At 30.3% G+C, this 20907-nt stretch overlaps 1 protein-coding gene across 1 annotated transcript in view; it reads right to left on the bottom strand.

The window, feature by feature from the left end:
* Positions 1-20907, bottom strand: part of LOC111629787 (disks large homolog 1-like) — a 366953-nt gene that overhangs the window by 63919 nt on the left and 282127 nt on the right. Inside the window, exons 8-9 of the mRNA XM_023373697.1 lie at positions 14248-14295; positions 2363-2487 (exon numbers count right to left, since the gene is read on the bottom strand). Of these exons, the coding sequence (XP_023229465.1) occupies positions 2363-2487; positions 14248-14295 (173 nt within the window). The remainder of the gene's footprint in view (positions 1-2362; positions 2488-14247; positions 14296-20907) is intronic.

The raw sequence follows: 20907 nt of genomic DNA, 5'->3' as shown, positions 1-20907 counted from the left end.
ACAGACAGTGGGAATTTATAGGTCTACAATTTTTGAATTTGCATCCCAACAACTGCCAGTGATCTTTTGTAGGCCTGCTATTAAGTTGTATTATTGCTGTATTGATATACATTAGTATTTAATGTAAATCAAAGAAAAACAAGTAACGTCTTTCAAAAAAGTAACTAATAAATAATTTCATATGAATACTGTACTTTATTTAATATTAATTTTATTATTATGTATTTTTAATTTTGAATTCAGTTTCATCAGTATGTTGTAGATTGTAATAAAAGACAAATGCTTTGTTTTTAATAATTAGACAATTTTTTTGTTATCTCTTTTCATTGATTTGTATTAAATTTCTATGCCTTAACCTTTTTTAACTATTATACTGAATTAAAATGAATTTAAATATAGGATACTTCCATGTTGTGGCGTTATTGACAGCGATTTATTAAATTTCAGATATACTCGCTAGTACTTTCAACAGTTTACAACCATCGTCTTCAGGCGAAATCAAATACCTTTGTTTTTGAATTGACAGCTTTTAATGGACTTTTCAAATTATGTAATGCATGTGGTTGGAATATAGAACTAAACAATAAAAATTGAATAAATAAATATTTTTAAAGAAATGTGCTGTAATAACTTGAACTCCCCAAAACATAGAATAAAATCAGATCAAAAAATTATAACTTGGATTGTTTAAATAAAGTTATCCATAGCTGTGGTATTTCCAATGTCGGCGCATTACATGGCAAAGCAGCAGATATGTAAAGGTTCTCCCATATGAATATTTACCTACGATCTTTGCAATGCTTAAATATTTAATGTGGTTCCAAAGTGGAAGATAATCTTGGTCTAGAACCTTTTTCGCTAATTCTGTAGCTGGTCTGTTATTTCTAATGTCCTCTTGATGTTCGAAGATGCAGGACCGTATCATTCTGGTGGTAGTTCCAATATAGATACAGTAGAGCGTCGATTTTCCGAATCAATTGGGGACTGGGGTTGTTCGTATAACTGATATTTCGGATAACCGATTTATGTACGAAAAAATAGTTTAACGTATCCGATGTTGAAATTTTTCTCCGTTGCGTGTCGCTTTGTGTTGAATTTTTGCCGATGTTAAGCCTAACGAAGACTATTGTATCGTTAAAAATTATTTTTTTATTTTGTACAAACAAAATAAATATATTGAAAAATATAAAAACAATAAAAAATTATACTTCAGATGTTAATTTAGTATCAAAAACGTAAAATATTTGAGTAGCCCAAGACATAGCCAAAGATTGAAGCGCTATAGCACTGGCGAAAATTTAAATTTGCCGACTGGAATTCTTTCGGAAAATTTAAATTGCCGACTTTCGGAAAATCAACGCTCTACTGTAATTTCCTCCCCTGATATTGTATGCTTTAATGGAATTTTATAAACCCCCGATAAAATGAATGTTTTTACTTTAATACATTTTATTCTTTCCATACCAAGAGTGATTAGTTATCTGAAATTGCACTGTCCTGATTATTTTGTAAAACTGATGCTCTACTGTATTCTAAAACATTTTAAATATAATTTTTTTTATAAAAATAAATGACAATGTTTTATTCAGGCTACAAATGAAGACAATTAGAATAATATGCATTTAGATTGCAATGTCTTTTAACAATTTCTAAAGTGAAATGCCTCCTCATAGTTTAACACAAATTATAAAAAGTTAATTTTTACTATTGTAATTTTGTGCAAATTTTTTTATTATTATTAGCATTTAAATATATGTAAACACCAATATAACAATGCTTTATTGCAAATGTAGGTTTCATATCTTCAGAAATATAAATTGATTAAAACTATAATATTGCCTACTGCATAATATAGAGCAATAAAACTATATTAATCCAAATTTTTCCAAATTATCTAATCGTTAAAGTTATCTACACATGGCAATATGCTTTTTTAAAATGCCATATTATCTGGATACAGATACATACATATGGATTGTTTATTATGAAAGTGGTGTAAGTCCATTTTCGAAAAAAATTGAGAAAACAATAATTTAAATATAATTTAGTGTAAAGTTTTAAGTTAAATGCAATTTACAGTTTATATTTTTAAAAATCCATCTACTTTGATCAATTGAAAATGTGATGGTAAAACAAATTTGCATAATCATTCATTATGAAAGTGATGCAAGTCCATTTTCCATATTCTAATTAAACATTTAGTAAACTAAGAAAATAGCAATTAATATACATCTGTATATTAAAATAAAACTTTGAAACATGTTTCAAACTGTAGATTAAAATTTTTTAAATCACTAATAAGAATATTTAAATAAAAAAAACTATTTCATTTATATAAATTAAAAAATTAATTAATACTTACTGTAAGCGACCATCAGCAGCTGCTGCTCCTCCAGATATTAACTTGGTAATATAAATACTAGGATCATCACCAACATGTGGATTATCAGTACCTCCTGCAATACTAAAACCAAGACCTGCACCACCCTAAATTAGATAAAATGTTATACTTGAATGACTATAGAAACAAACTTTTAGACTGAATTAACAAATTTTTATATTATCATCCAACATTTTTTTGTAATAAATAATTTGTCTTTCACAAACACACACAGAATTTATTTTGATATCACAAAATAAAATCAATAAGATTCGGAGTTTTATTCTAAATATAACTTATTTTGTAGTTATGTGTTGAAATTTCTCACAATTCATTTGATTTTCACTATTCAAATTAATTTCCATGAAAATTATTTTCAATTTCTATTAATAATATAACAAATTGAAATAAATGATTTGAGAATGAAACTTCTTATAACCAACTTGAGGATAGATTTGCTATTTTAATATGTATTTGAAATCAGTGAATCCACAAACACTCAAACCACTTACAGAACAGTTGTTATCAAAATACTTTATGATTCTATAAAGCATTCTGGTAACAATAAACATGCTTTTGTAGAAACTTAATTTTTTTGATCAAAGACCATTTGACAACATAAGATACAGGAATAGAAGATTACAGAAATTATAACCTGATTACAGATTTGTGAACACAACAAGATGATAAAGGCATCAGCCTGTAATCTGGAACCTGAGATCTCAGGATTTTTTCGTGAGTGATCTATATCAGAGACATTGGATCCATCCTCCACTATTCAGAATGAGAGTCTGTTATATATTGATTCAAACTTTCCTTATCTTTTCTTGAAATTTTGTGTTCAGTCCAGTGTTTAAAGATTTCAAATAATTGATTATTGTTGTTTGTTTATTGTACAGATAGGTCAAATGCACCCTGACCTAAGAAGTCCATTGCACATTCCACAAGAGAAGTCTAATCTCTTTAAAAAAGACCTCTGAAGGAAAGTTGAAGGACCTAACCAGGGCTCAAAAAAAAAAAAAAAAAAAAACCCCAGATGAACAAGTCCACCTGAGCAAAGATGTGCATATTCACAAATGAGATGCAGAAAAGTCTCCTCAGGAGATCTGCAAAAGACTGAGGAAAAGAATTTCAGTCAGTACAGATGTTTACAAAAGTGACCAGAACCAAACTAATCAGTAACAACACTGAACAAAAAATCAAATATAATTTCTGTTGAAACATAGGAAATCCTTAGTTTGCCCCGAACAGGTTAGGCTGGAAAGTCTTGCTCTGCTTTAAACCAGGAATTGGATGGGTGGTCATGGTATCCTGATGACTTTGATAGCCAGAAAAGTAACCTCTACTCCTAAAACAAGGTATACTAAAAACTTTAGACTACAAATACTTTTATATATTTTATTTTTTAAATTTATAGATCAAATGTGGTTAAATAGCAGTTAATGTAAACAAACAAAAATATTATTTTACATTTATACATTGCAGGGCACTTTAATTACCACTTGTAGTTTTTTGGGGTGCACTAAGGAACTTATGTAATAATCATGCAAGTATGAGAATAAAGGTGTGTTTCCATAGTAGCAACTGACTTACTCCATACCCTCATTAATTTAAATTGTTATTAATGTACAGTACATCTTATAAAAGTAAATTGAAAAAGAGAGAGAGAAAGATTCATTGCAAGATGAAAAGCTTTATGACTGAAGTACAACAAAAGTATATTACAGAAGAAAATATTAATTGGAATGATAGATAACTTATGTCTATATACATCTACTCTGTATATAAAATATTTAGCTTAAAATCATCAGGACACTCTCTTCCATCACGGAAAAAAAAAAAGAAATGACAGCAGCAGGAATCAATGCCTTGTCAAAAATTTTTTCTGAATAGTTTATATTGGGAATGCCATGATGAAAACCATGGGACAATTGAGTGAAGTCAAAACAAGTGTTGGTTGAGGGGCAAGCAAGCAAGCAAGCAAGCAAGCAAGCAAGCAAGCAAGCAAGCAAGCAAGCAAGCAAGCAGGGGTGGGAGGGCTGGGCCACCCACTCCACAATAGATTATGCAAAGAGAAGGAAAGGAATGAGGATTTGGCTCAGCAGGGTTTATCTCTCGCAGGGAGTTGAGTCACAAAATTTTGTTATGAATAGTCTATATCTCCCCTACTGTGTTTCCCCAAAAATAAGACATCCTCTGAAAATAAGACCTAGCAGAGGTTTGCTGAATTGCGAAATATAAGACCTCTCCCCGAAAGTAAGACCTCGCAAACTTTTTTTTTTAGTTGTAATGGTCATCGACAGATGGTTGAAAGTGGCTGTTGGCTTTTTGAAAGTACAGCCATTGATTGGTCAGCAGACAATCACGCCACACAGCATGATTTGCATAAGACTATGGCTTGGGAATCACAGATTTGCATAATGTTACGGCTGGGGATTGCTAATTGGTTGGCCGGGAATCATGCCACATCACATTTGCATAGTGCTACGGTTCAGTAAGCACTAATTTGTCATCGACCCCAATGTCGATGCTATGAAAAGGTTAAGTTGAAGCGAGAGTGGGAAGTCCACTCCAGCACGGGAACTTCGTAAGTTCAGTTCGACACAACTGGATTTACGTCACTCTTGTTTAAGTTAGACTTGGGAATTTTTTTGTTCAAAAATAAATGTGAATTCTTCTTCATGGAAAAATAAGACATCCCCTGAAAATAAGATTCAACGCATCTTTGAGAGCAAAAATTAATATAAGACACTCTTATTTTCGGGGAAACAGGGTATATTGGGAAAAAGTAGGCAAAGCCCTTGGAGTAAGTGAAAAAAATCATATGTAAAAAAACCAAATATGCAATATTTACTGCTTTTAAATTTAAATGCTTTTTTCCATTTTGTTCTATACACTTAAAAGCAATATGTATATGTATGTGAATTATCAAAAATATTTGTAGTTACACATTTGCAACACATTTAATTACATAAGTTAGTGATTATTTCTGAAACTATTAACAGTTTAGGACAGTTTATTACTTTTATTATCAGTATTACATATTGGTGTGTTACTAATATCCTATTAATTTGAACTCTGTAACATTGGATATGTAACATTAAGGGCTTGAATTATCTTTGACATTCCAGAATATTAGGTTAAAATGCCCAAAGTTTGTCTATAATCCAATTTAACAGTCACACATATCTCAAGGCCAAATTATTTTCAGGCTAAAATTAAGCTAATTATTCATCAATTAAATAATGGAATTTTGCCAAAAAATAGGACAAGATGGCAGCTCAAATGCCTAAGATTAATAATTAGAAATTCATTTTGAATTTTAATTAAATAATTTGGAAAATTCTAAAAAAAGCAGCTCAAAATAGGTTCAAGATTCATTTCAGGTTGATTTTTCCTTCCAAAATTTTTATGCTCATATCTAATATAATTTGCAATTAATTCACAATTAATTAAATATAAAGTGCTAAAAATTGTTCCTTTTAATCCAACTTTTATACAGTTCTAAAAACTATAAATATAGATGATATAGCCTACTTAAAAATGTTTTTTCAATTTTATATTATAAAATTTAATTATAATATAGTTTTAATATAGTTTAAAATATATCGTTTATTCTGAAATTTAGAAATGCCACGATCTATGTTCTATGGCAGTGTTCCGCAACCTTTTTCTACTTGTGGCACACTTATGACTCAACATGGCACACCAAAATGTTATTCCCCTCAAAAACATATTATATGATACAATTAATAGAACTTCATAATGCCATAAACATATTATTATTATTATTATGTTGAGTTTTGTGAGTTACACTCGGTTGGCACTGATGGCTGTGTACCAGAGTGAAGGCATAGTAACTTCAAAACAAGACAAAAATTAAATAAGTATGTCAGTCTGTGTCTGTATTCAGGAATTTCCTAACAATATGACATGTATTCAATATAGTGGCCTTCTGTAGTGTGATGTATGTATTTCTATTCAATTGTAATGTTCCCAGGCTTTTGTGTATGGTATGACACCTATAGAAAAGAAAACGACAGGTACAGTAGGCACCCTATCCATCCTCCACAGATGCCTTATTTCCTGGGCGAGTTCTGTGTACTTTCTGACTTTTTCAGTGAACGTGTTTTGTGAGTGTTTGGAATGGATGTCTATAATGTATGTGATTTTATTGTGTTTGTCAATAAGTGTGATGTCTGGTCTGTTGTGGTAAATTGTTTTATCAGTGATTATGGCTGTTGAAGTACATTTTGTGCATGTTATTTTCCAATACTGTCTGTTGAATGTATTTGTAGTATGGTTTGTGGATGTCTAATAATTTGTGTTTCTTTGCAAGCTCTTGATGTATTTGCTACTTGATTATGTCTATGTAAATTATTTGTCTGTGCCAAGAGGTTGCAACCAGAAGTAATGTGTTGTATGGTTTCTAGCATGATGTGACATTTTCTGCATGTGTCGTTTGTGATTATTGTATCTTTGAGTATGTGTTTTCTGTAGTTTTTAGTATTTATGACCTGATCCAGTATGGCAGTGTTTTTCAACCTTCTTGAATACGCGACCCCTTTACAAGTTAAAAAATTCTGACGACCCCCACGGCCATATTAAAACTATGTCAGTGATTTTAAAAAAACTACCGGTACGTATTTAATTTTCTTTCTGTTGAGATTTAAATATCGATCAAAAAACTAATTATACTGTAAAATAAACAAGCACAGGCTTCTCACTGAAATTGTAGTTTTTTTATTGTAGTGTAGGACCTACAAACACTTGTCTTTTTCTTTTACCTGCGACCCCCCATGTATGGCTTTGCGACGCACCTGGGGGTTGCGACCTACAGGTTGAGAAACACTGATGTATGGCAATCATGAATTCTTCCGTCTCTCCAAAGAGGCATCCCTGAGCTAACCAGCTGTTTGACACAGTTTTGTCAACAAAATCCTGGGCCAGGTCAAAGGGATGTCTGCCATGGAGTGCCTTTTGCACCCACGATTGCTTAATGGTGTCTATGCTATTTATATGTTGTGTCGTGTCCATATTTTGTGAATGTAAATTTAATGGTGCATTATTTGAGTCTGCTAGAGTTACTGCTTTATGTAACTGTAATGTTTCTTGTTTCCTGCAGAAAAACTCTCGCAGTGACTGTACTTGTTTGTAGTGAAGGTTAACTATGTCAATCAGGCCACATCCGCCATCTTTATGTGGAAGGGTTAATCTTTCTGTGGCGGATTTAGGATGATGTTGTTTATGCTTAGTAAGTGTTGTTCTTGTTTTCCTTTGGAGTTGCTCGAGATCTGTGTGAGTCCAATGTATAACTCCAAAAGAATAAGTGAGTACTGGGATGACATATGTGTTTATTGCTTTAACATCATCTTATTTCATCAGTGAATGAAATACAAGCATAAGAAACACAACAACTGTGATAAAAATATATTGGGTTGTTCGGAAAGCAAGTTCGTTTCTTTTCCGTGGAAAAAAACACAATATTTTTATAATAAATAAATATTTTATTGAATTATATATCAACCATTTTGGTCAAATACCTGTTGTCATCATTTCTAGTAGTAGCATGATTTCACATTCATAAAAGATTTGATTGTTGCTTACAAAAAACTGATCCAAGTGATTTTTGACATTGTCATTTGAAGTAAATATCTTACAGTAAAAAAAAAATTGTATAGACCAGAACAAATAATAATCTGAGTGTGCTCGACCTGGCGAATATGGTTGGTGTGATAGCACGTCCCATCTAAGTTATAACAGTTTCTGACGAGATACCAAACTTGTGTGAAATTTGCCATTATCGTGGTAAAACACTAAACCTGTTTTATTGATCAATTCTGGCTGCCTTTTCTGTTTGATGCTATTACTCAATTTGTTTACTTGATGGCAGTACACTTTCGAATCAATTGTTAAATTGTCTGGTAAAAGCCAAAAAAAAATTTTCTTAAAATCCCACCAAAGAGAGCATCTCTCTTTAAGAACATGTGAAACCCATATATCAAGCTTTGAAACGAAACCAATTTGTTTCAAGTAATCATAAACAGTTCAATTTGACAAATTTAATCTCTTAGTGATTTCACGTGTTGTTATTCGGCAGTTTGCTTCAATCAGTACCTTTATTTCGTTTTCATTGGCTTCAACTGGCCATCCAGAATGTGGTGCATCTTCAATATTGAAATTGCCAGAATGAAATTTTGTAAACCAGTTTTAGCACTGTCGTTCTGTCAATACATCTTCTCCATACATGTCTCACAATTTTTTCTCGCTTGAACAGAATTTTTAACTTTTCGGTAATAAAAGAGCAAAATATGCCAAAAATGCTGCTTTCAATCTTCCATATTTGATGGGACACGAAAAATAAACAATTGCACAAAATCAAACAAAACTTTTTACAAATAAGCCTTAAAATGCCAACTGTCAAAATATGTTTAGAATGAAAATGGCGGGAAAAATATGACTAATCCGTCTAGTGGTAAAAAAACATACTTACTTTCCGAACAACCTAATATAAATAAAACTTGAAATTAATAGAATATGTAAAAGTTCATGTCACACCTTTCACCTTGTGACGGCACACCAGTTGTGGAACACTGTTCTATAGTAATGAGATATGATTATAAATACATCTTTATTTTTCTAATAATATTTCATTTATTCTTATAGTGTATGTTTTAGTTTTAAAAATTCCTAAGTTTATTACACCTAAATCCAGATGAATAAAAGTATTATTTTCAAAACTGGAGTTTAGATTGAATTTCTTATATAATATATATTAATTATTACAAGTACAGTAAGACCCCGCTTAATGCTGATTCAATATAACACAGTCTACTCGAAGCCTAAAGAAAGCTCAAAATTCATGCTGATTCAAATTATCGCGGCATTTAATTGAATTGCATATAATACAATTATTTACAAACACAAACTAATCAGCAAAAGGTGGCAATTTGTTGTAGCACTGTACTTTCCAAAAATCTATGTTTGTTATGTGCAATTTTGGAAAAAATATAACATCATGGATGCCATAGGCAATATCAACTTTGCTTGGAAAGAATTAACTGATAAATGCATGAATGAAGTGTGGAAGAAGTTATGACTGAAGGTATCCAAGAATTCTCAACAAGAGCCTAATTGATACAGCAGGACTAGAAGGTGTAGATGAGCAGGATATTGAGGAATTACCTCAGGTTTCTGGTAAGAGCCTTACCAACGATGACTTTCAAGAACTGGCAGAACAAGGAATTCATGTGCAACTGGAAAATAGTGATTCCATTACCAAACTTTTTGAAAACGAAGAACCCAAAGAATTTCTCTACAGATTTCTTTAGTAAAAGTTTGGTAATGATAACCAAAATTGTTGATCAAATTCTAGCAAATGATCCAGATTTTGAAAGGAGTGCAAAAGCAAAGTGAGCATTTTGGATGCAATCTTCTGCTACTGACATTTGCTTGACGAAAGATATTTCATTTAGCATTTTGTTGCCTATGAACGCATACCCTGCGTTAAGTGGGGTCTTACTGTATTACATAAGATGTTGAAATAAAGAAAGATAAATGTTATTTTGATGTAACATTTTAATTAGATAATGTTTATGTAAAATAATTTTAGATAATATTTAAATTATACATTTCATTTATTTTTATGTCTTAACCCATACATGCANACCTTTAATTCGTTTTCATTGGCTTCAACTGGCCATCCAGAATGTGGTGCATCTTCAATATTGAAATTGCCAGAATGAAATTTTGTAAACCAGTTTTAGCACTGTCGTTCTGTCAATACATCTTCTCCATACATGTCTCACAATTTTTTCTCGCTTGAACAGAATTTTTAACTTTTCGGTAATAAAAGAGCAAAATATGCCAAAAATGCTGCTTTCAATCTTCCATATTTGATGGGACACGAAAAATAAACAATTGCACAAAATCAAACAAAACTTTTTACAAATAAGCCTTAAAATGCCAACTGTCAAAATATGTTTAGAATGAAAATGGCGGGAAAAATATGACTAATCCGTCTAGTGGTAAAAAAACATACTTACTTTCCGAACAACCTAATATAAATAAAACTTGAAATTAATAGAATATGTAAAAGTTCATGTCACACCTTTCACCTTGTGACGGCACACCAGTTGTGGAACACTGTTCTATAGTAATGAGATATGATTATAAATACATCTTTATTTTTCTAATAATATTTCATTTATTCTTATAGTGTATGTTTTAGTTTTAAAAATTCCTAAGTTTATTACACCTAAATCCAGATGAATAAAAGTATTATTTTCAAAACTGGAGTTTAGATTGAATTTCTTATATAATATATATTAATTATTACAAGTACAGTAAGACCCCGCTTAATGCTGATTCAATATAACACAGTCTACTCGAAGCCTAAAGAAAGCTCAAAATTCATGCTGATTCAAATTATCGCGGCATTTAATTGAATTGCATATAATACAATTATTTACAAACACAAACTAATCAGCAAAAGGTGGCAATTTGTTGTAGCACTGTACTTTCCAAAAATCTATGTTTGTTATGTGCAATTTTGGAAAAAATATAACATCATGGATGCCATAGGCAATATCAACTTTGCTTGGAAAGAATTAACTGATAAATGCATGAATGAAGTGTGGAAGAAGTTATGACTGAAGGTATCCAAGAATTCTCAACAAGAGCCTAATTGATACAGCAGGACTAGAAGGTGTAGATGAGCAGGATATTGAGGAATTACCTCAGGTTTCTGGTAAGAGCCTTACCAACGATGACTTTCAAGAACTGGCAGAACAAGGAATTCATGTGCAACTGGAAAATAGTGATTCCATTACCAAACTTTTTGAAAACGAAGAACCCAAAGAATTTCTCTACAGATTTCTTTAGTAAAAGTTTGGTAATGATAACCAAAATTGTTGATCAAATTCTAGCAAATGATCCAGATTTTGAAAGGAGTGCAAAAGCAAAGTGAGCATTTTGGATGCAATCTTCTGCTACTGACATTTGCTTGACGAAAGATATTTCATTTAGCATTTTGTTGCCTATGAACGCATACCCTGCGTTAAGTGGGGTCTTACTGTATTACATAAGATGTTGAAATAAAGAAAGATAAATGTTATTTTGATGTAACATTTTAATTAGATAATGTTTATGTAAAATAATTTTAGATAATATTTAAATTATACATTTCATTTATTTTTATGTCTTAACCCATACATGCAGGATGCTTAAAACCTGGTTAAATCTGCTTAGAATGATGAATTGTTATGAATTATTTTGTGTAGGCACTTAGTTTCCAGTTATAACTGATAAAGTAAACACAATTTGTAGTTTTTTTTTTTTTTTTGCAAATTTTTGAAATATAATTTATTTGATTGAAATAGCATTTTTTTTTTTTTTTTTTTGATATGGCTGATTTTAGTGTTAACTTCAAAATATAAGATAAATTTTGTACAAAATTTATAAAATACATACTTAAGTTTTCTAGTTTTTAATACAAAATATTTCATAATTTGTATTGAATTTAATAGCAAAGTAAAGTAAAGTTACATATTAGTCATTTATGACGCTACTTTCTTTTATAATGATTTAATCCTTCATAATACATTGTCTATGTTAGATGTAGATGAAATTGATGCTGAATCAATTACTCTATTCCTCCTACAAATGCATGCAGCAATATGACTAATGAAGACTCTGGAGATGAGAATCTTACAGATATAAATAATTTACCAGCAAGTCAAATGCAAAGAAATGTAGAAATAAACTACTGAAGTCAATAACTTGAAGATTGCAATTTTGAAGATGAAATATCGTTTAATAAAACTGTATGCCAAAATCAAGAAAAAATAAGAAAGAAAAAGCATTATCATTAGGTGAGAGAAAACTTACTTATTGATAATCATGTCTTTTCCGATGCTGAAGATTGTAGTGTAGCTAAAGAAACTCCATTAAAACTATTTTTAAAATTCTTTGATAATGAAATATTATAAAAACAGTTGAAGAAACAAAGATATTCTCAACAGAAAAATTAAAATACTCATGTTGAAATATCAGAAATATGATGTTTTATTGATATTCTCTCTTGAAGAAGAATGTATTGGGAAAATTCAAAAGACACTAAATAATTCCTTAGTTTCAGAGTCAATTTCTTGTGACAAATTTGAATTTATCCCTGTATTCATCTTACTGATAATATCAATTTGTAAAAATGACAAATTTGCCAAAATTAGGCCATTATTGGCAAATACATCAAAACAGAAATGTACTATGTATCAAGTGGCATTTAGAAGATGCATTGCCACAACTATTTTACAACAAAATAAATAATTTGTAACATGTCAAAAAGGTCACACACAACAGAAATTAGAGTTGAGGTACAACTATTTAGATCATTTGGTAATGCCTCAAGAGAAGAAAACAAGATGTAATTATTATTGTCATGCAAAAAATACAAGATGCAACAAATGCAATGTTGGTCTGCATATAAAGTGTTCTGTAAAATTCCACACAATATAATTTATAAGTAAGAGATTGGATATAGCTAACATAATAGCATGCCATATGCTTAATGTTCTGTATATAGCAGTGGTTCTCAACTTGGGATACATGTATCCCTACGGGTAGGAGCATAAATCGAAAGGGTACATCTAACTTTCATTATAAAATGGCGTATGTTAATCAATTTTGATGTAAATTATTAACACAAGAAACAAGAAACGACAAAAAGTTGCTTTAAAATATCCCAGTGTGAACATCGATTTCCCTTTTAACAGTCTAAACAACTTGTTTATCCACTTGATTTGTCTGTCTATTCGTGCTGTTAGTGCCGAGTGAACCTATAGTCTAGTAAAATTACGGTTTAACCGAGCATTAATTTTAGAATAGAAAAATTTTTTTTCTATTCTATAATTATTACTTGATAACATTGGGGCTTTTCGTGTTTTTACTGGACTACTGGTATTAGGAATAAGGAGGCCTGGATCATACCCTCACCATGCAATGCGTGTCACTGCATGCACGCATTACTTGATATTTAGCAAGTTTAGATGTTATGTTTGTTACAAAAATTGAAAGACTCATTTATTGTTTATAAATTCCCACGTTATAAATTCACAGCCATTACTTTCAAGGTCAGTACATAATTATAATCTCTATTTAACAATGTGGGAACCACATTTTGAAAAAATTGCAGAAGATTTATCCCAACAAATATCTCATTAAATTTTGTTAGAAATTATTGTAGAATAATTTAAATTTTCTTTATTGTTAGTTATAATTATTTATTTTTAGGAAATGTAATTTATGCATGTAATGAAATGACTTCTGTGATTTTATATAATATACTTATCAAATAATAATAAATAAATGTATGTACCTGATTAAATTTATTATTATTTACATAAAATAAGTAATTCACTTTTAGTTATAGTTAGTTAGTTACTAAGTATAGTTACATCTAACGCAGTAATTATAAAATTTACATACAAAAATATAAAGGGTACTTGAGAAACAACTAATGGGCTAATAGGGTACATCAACAAAACAGGTTGAGAACCACTGATATATAGGATGCCTTGTAAATCATATAAAATAATAAACAATTTTATTATAAACCATTGTCAAGTCTTTTTTATTTGTTTTAAACATATTTTATAAAACTTAGTAATAAAGTATGTTTAATAAATTTTTAGGCCTGTATGGGTTAATTTTGTAAGTTGATGATCATCTGAAGATCCTTGAAAATATTCAACAAACTGACAATATAAGACTAACTGTATAAAATTACTTATAACAAGACAAATTACATATAATCATAATAAAATTAACATTAATAATTATTTAAAATAAAAAAAATTTAATATACATACCCTTTCAAGTGTAATTTCTTCATACTCCCAATCATCATCTCCATTTGTCTGAAGAGATTAAAATAATATATATGTATATACAGAAATTTGAAAATATAAAAATGAAAAGTTATGGAAAACAATTTATTGGTTAAATATTTTTAGATATAAATATCTGATTTATATGAGAGTGTTTAGAAAGAGTTCTCTTCAGAATTTTTAGAAAAATATAATTACCAATTAGCTTTAGAAGATTCTTTAACATAAAATATAATATAAACACTATATTACATCACATAATTTTAAAATTTTTGTACTAACAATTATATAAATTAAACTTATGTATAATTATTTGAAGTAAGATAACTTACATTCTAACTGTGATAGTTCTTAGAACATTTTTCAAAGCAGTTTCTGACTATAAATAGTTACATATGAGGAATACCATATATGTAATATTATTCTATAGCTTTCAGTGAATTGCTATTTAGCATGGGGAATGAAAACCACAATGGATTAAAAATAAAACAAATAAAACTATATTAGATATGACAACAGGGCACACTTTCTTGATGTAGACTTAATGCTTAAGAGGTGAAATATACAAAGATGTCTATGTGAAACTGGCATCCCACCCTCAGTATATTCCTAGATGCTCAAAAAATGGTAAACTTTAAGGCCCTGATTGCAAGGGCACATACACATTACATGGATTTCATACACAGAATGTAGGAACTAAACAGAATTTGAGACATTGCCACCACACACATATGCATATCACACCATTTACAGGCTCATATCTGCATACACAATAAACTTGAACTAAGCTATAAATGTGTAACAACTCAACTCTATTGCCTTTTTAGCAATTCTAAAGTTTACTCCAGGATGACAACTCCGTTGAATGAAAATACCAATGTGATATTGGTATTTCTTTTTGTTCATTTCAATATATATATATTGAAATGAACAAAAAAATACACACACACACACACAGATAGAATAGACTAAATATTTATTAAATGAGAGAAAAATTGAAGAATTTTTGAGATATATACTAATAATCATGGCATTGCTGCAATCACTTTAAAATTTAGAACAGAAAATTCCAGAGACAATATATTATCTAAACATAAAAATACATTTCAATATATATTTAGATTCTTTAAACACACACACCTTATGCCTCTGAGAACCAATATTTATTGTTTTACAAACGTTTTCAACCTGATCTACAGGCCATCATCAGGTATTTTGAACTCTCTGGAACATTTTTTGTGTTGAAAGTTATTAAAGTAGCACAGTATCCAGGTTTGAACGATTATGTGAAAAGAAATTCAAATTTTTTATAACTGTTTTGTACATCTTGTTGAAATATCAAATATATCAAAAATATAACAAATACTGTAGTATAAATATGTCAAATTGAACTAATTATAATACATGGAATAAAATAAAATACAAATATACCAACACAATATACATAATTATATCGACAGAGTGCGTGTTACGTATTATATTTTACTGTGTTATTTTTGATAATATATTTCCTTGCCGATGGTAATCCTGTGGCATCTTTGTGGTTTAAACATTTGCCAGTAAGATTGGATCTATATGTATTTCAAACTTTTCTTCAGTCATTGCTAAAGATGGTGAGTACACCGGTCTAACAATCCTAGCCTCATTCCATTCAACAACCGAACCCTCTGTTTGTGCTACTCTGGATAGTGCCGTAGTATAATGCCCTTTGTTTACATTGTATATATGCTCTTTAAGCCTTTTGCTGAAATTCCTGGAGGTGACACCTATATATTCTTTGTTCAGACCTGATATTATTAAAAAATATGAAATTCATAGAACTAGTAATGATATATGCCTCGAACTACACCCAGCAGACATGCACAGCTACAAAATAACTTTCGATTATAATCCCGAAACATACAGATACTTTCAGTGGATAGTGTACACAGATGGTTCTAAGCAAGAGTGCAGAGTGGGAGCTGGTGTGTGCATTCAAAACAACAATAAGACAATATATCAGGCCAGATTAAAACTTGCTAAACATTGTAGCATTATGCAAGCTGAACTATGGGCCACGTACAAAGCAATCACCCAAATAAAAGATAACTTAAATAAATACAAAGGTAACATAAAATTCCTTATTGACAGTAAGGTGGTTCTTCATGTCTTGGCAAAAACTGAAAACATCATGCTACTGGGCAAAGAAGTTATTAAAGTAGCACAGTATCTCAGTACTACCTGCAATATTCAATTCAGTTGGATACCAGCTCATAAAGGACATAAAGGAAACGAACTGGCCGATTCTTTGGCCAAAATGGCTGGTACTCTCAAGATGCAGGATACATATACAAGGTTACCAAAATCAACACTGAAAAATTCCTTAAACGAATGGGCACTAATTGAATGGCAGGAAAATTGGAATAATTCTACAATGGGGAGACTTTGCCACCAGTTTCCCTCTATTACTAATGGCATCAAGGCTAATTACTACAAACCTAGATCTGAAACCACCCAATGTTTAACGAGGCATGGCAATTTTATGGCCTACCTCTACCGCTTTAAGAAGAGAAACACTAATAAATGCAGGTGCAACAATAATAGTTTAGGAGATGCTATACATTTTATATTCCACTGTGAACGATATGAGGATCAACACATTCCATTCTATAGGGAATGCCTTCAAGAAGTTCATAATTGGCCACCGACACTACAAAACTTTTTTGATAAGAAAAATCTCTGGAAGTGTTTTGAAAGGTTTATTGAAAGCTCCAGGGCTCTTCTGCTAGACTTCTACAGGAAAGAAAAAAATTCTTGAGAATGAAAACAAGAGCAGACAAGATGAGCAGAAAGACAGTGAAAAAATGGAAAAGTGACATTATCAGTGATTAATTGATCAGCCATGTAGAAATCTTGTGTACATAGTTTAGTTGTCTAGTATTAGTTTAGTTTTAGATTCTAGATGAAAAAAAAAAAGTATTCCCATTTATATGTATCGAGTCTTCACGTACCACGTAATCTGTATTATTATATCATAGTAAGCTGATATTTACATTCTCTCTGCATGTTAAAATTGTAACCAGTTCTTAATATTATTGTAAAATTGCAGTGTTCAAGGTTAGTTTATACCTACCCATATGTAATGGGTTTTGCCTTTTACTGTAACCGGACCATTTCTTGTAATTGTTAATATTGTATAACGGTCTTGTCAACTTTTGTAATTTTGGTTATTAATAATTTCCAATGCAGCGTTCTGAGGTCCTAATAACTTTTTTCAGCATTACTTTTCCCTCTTTTCCTTTATACTTCTCCCTTCAGAACCTTTTCTTCACTCCTTTCTCTTCCTAGTGGGCTAAGTTTGCAAAAGCAGACAGCCCCTCCTCCTCCTTTATTATTATTATTTGTTCAGGCCTAATTGATCATTTTTATATGGTATCTTGTATACCCAGATTGTTCTTCCTTTTAGATCGTATCTTTGTCATTCTAAACAAATTATAAACCATGGGAGCCCTTTTGTATAGTTATCTTGTATTCTTGTAGTCTGCAATTTCTTCGTGATATTGGACATTCCTCTGTTGTAAGTGAACCTAGTAACTTCTTTGTTCATATTCTGCTTTGTCTTCTTTTTATTAGGATCTGAGTATGAGCTTATTTAACTCCTCAATAACTTTTGCTCCAAATCCCAAGGTTCTAGCAATGATTCTGATCCTATTCAATTCTTGCAACCTGTTGTACACGTTGGAGCAATAATGGAGTATTAATCTTCTAATAAGAGCTCTAAATGCCAAAAGCTTATAAAGGTATACCTCATCTTATGTCGGTAATTGGTTCCAGGAGAGGCGACGCGTAAGTCGAATTTACTTGTCTCCGAATCTACTTGTCACTAGGCTAAACCATAAATTATCATTCCCGGTTCTGTATTTTATTTATTAATGCATTTTTAATAATATATGGTTAATAAGGATCTATTTTAAGCTTACAAATAAATCAATTTTAGTTTTTAATATAGTACAGAAAAAAGCAATCTAAATTTACAAATGCATGTAATGTAAATACATTACATACTTGTAAATGTATATACAGTATTTTAATATGATTTTATGTGCTTTAAACGCTTTTCTAGTAATATTACGACTTCAATATTTGTGGTGGACAGACGTAAAGTTGAATAAAATGACTTAAACTTGATTTTTATTTTTCCATATACTTTTTTGACAAATGACTATAATCGGGAACGGCGTAACTCTAAATGACGTAATTTGAGGTATACCTTCACATGTCTAAATCATTGGAGGAGGAAGGAATGTATAATGGTCGTGGGTGGGCTTGATATATACCTTTGTGCTTAAATTAAGAAACTGTTTTTGAATGAAATGCCAGTGTCTAAAAAATGCACTTCTGTTGTACTAAGTTGGTTTAATTTTAGTTTTAAACTATCTTTGTTGGAATTTATCTCATTCATATATATATCATAATGTGTAATATGTAACTTGATATTAAACATAACAGTTTAATGTTTAATATGTTATGTTTAATATCAAGTTTAAATATCAATTTATGTTTCAAAAAATGTTAGATGTCAGTTAAAAAGTTAAATTTCAGATTTTCTTGTTAAACCTGATGCAGACTTATGAAAAGAAGTCAAAAACATTTGTTTAAATAAATTAAAGTCCTGTTGAAAAAGTATTTAAGGTGGTGTTTTTTTAAGCAAACTGCATTTTATGTAGAAATAAAATTTCACGTTAAAGGTTTTAGTCAATCTGTATTATTGGTTTAAAACTTTAACTCAAAGAATTTTGTTTGTTGATGGTGATGTGAGTTTGATAATGTTTCTACTGTAAGGAGTCATGTCCAAACATTATCTTCTATTTTCAGGATTTTTATTTAGTTATTGTTGTTATTTTGGGGACATTTTATTTTGTTTAAAAAACAAAACTCCACACCTTCCCTGTACAAAGTTCTAAAATAATGATAAAAACCTTACTGTTAACATGTCTGACACTCATAAAACTAAAACTGCCAATCTCTCAATGGCATCTCAGGTTAAGTGATCTCTGAGTGGAATTAAAGAATTGTTTTTTAATCTTTCTGTTACTGATTTTAAAAATCAGAAAACATTTTTTTCCAAAAGATTGGAATAACTATTATAAAAGAAAAAAAATTTATATACATATATATTGTTAGCATATAGCTGTACATACATAAGTAAGTTAGAGTGGTGTATTCAATTGTGATGTCACACCTGATATAAATAAAAAAACCTCAATGAAGCTTAAGACAGTGAGGCAAAGCTCCTGAAAGCAAGCAAGGCGAGTTCTGAATCGAGTTTGATTGATAAAAGGATTTTCTAACATTTTGGTGTGATGGTTATGCGGTTTAGACCATAAAAGTCTGTTTTGTTTATAAGTAAATTAGTTCTGATTTATTTTGTTGGTTCTTGCAGAGAATTAATTTTAAGTTAGATTTAAATTCCCAACTGTTGGGAAACTTTTGTGAACATTTGTTTTAATTTCATTTTTGATTTGGACTAATTATACTTTTGATTTTTTATAACTTTTGTGTGGTTATTTATTACTAACGTAGTTTCATGTTTTTCTAGTAATACTTTGTAATTAGTTCATTTCTGTTGTTTTTGCCAGTTTCTGAAGTCCAGGACTGGCAACAACTAACCCAAGTACAGTAAAACCTGTCTATAGCGACCACCCATTTCCTTCAAAAAGTGGTCTTTTAGACAGGTGGTCGTCCAATACAGGTGGTGCTGTAATACCGTATTTCCGTACGTATTTTGCGCATGTTTTAGCCATTTCTACTAAGCAAAACTCGAGGTGAGCAAAAATAAGCGAATTTTTTCAACGATAGGGCTATATTGGTATTGTATTTTATTCTTATCGAATACTATAACTTGATTTACAGGAGTTGTCCTGATTTTATAAGGCAGATTTAATACCAATAGTTTAAAGATTAATACTATAGTCGCATTTTCTCGATTATAATGCACACTTTCTTTTTTCCGACTTAATTAATTCAACTCGGTTCTTTTCGTTCACTCCTCAGTTACGTGTATTATGTCATCAATATACAAGCGCGTCCTATCTCTCCATCACTTTGCTTTTGGTTTTCGTTAGTTTAATCTTATTTTAACTTTAAAAATACTGTATATTTTTAATATTTTCTTAATTAATTAAGTACAATAAGACAAATTATTAATTAATAATAAAACAATTTTATTATTTTTTCTCATTATACGATTTCATTACAATTGCGGAATCGAAAAAGATAGTGAAACTGATTTTTGCATTAATGCGTTTATTGTTTTTTAAATATTTTGCCTGCGAAAATTACTTGGATATTATTTTTCTAAAAATATCGTGTTTTATATAATGCTGTTTTGTTAAGTTTAATTCCAAGTTCATAAAGGGTGCATTACATTACTTTTGGAATATTTTAACTTTCAACTTGCTTTGAATCTTGAAATATGTTCTACTGAAAGCCATTAAGCAATTTAATAATTCGATTCAATATAGCCTGAAGACGGTCTTTAAATGAGGTGAAAAATCTTTGTGATTAAAAATTTTTCTGCTGGAATTTTATTGTTAGTGTGCTAGTAAATTTACAATTATCCAGATTCTTAAAGACGATTTTTTAAGCAAATGAATTGATGAA

Source organism: Centruroides sculpturatus, unplaced genomic scaffold (assembly GCF_000671375.1).
Source record: "Centruroides sculpturatus isolate CEXI.00-Female unplaced genomic scaffold, Cexi_2.0 scaffold517, whole genome shotgun sequence".
Classification (NCBI taxonomy): domain Eukaryota; kingdom Metazoa; phylum Arthropoda; class Arachnida; order Scorpiones; family Buthidae; genus Centruroides; species Centruroides sculpturatus.
This window is presented reverse-complemented; position numbering and strand designations above follow the sequence as displayed.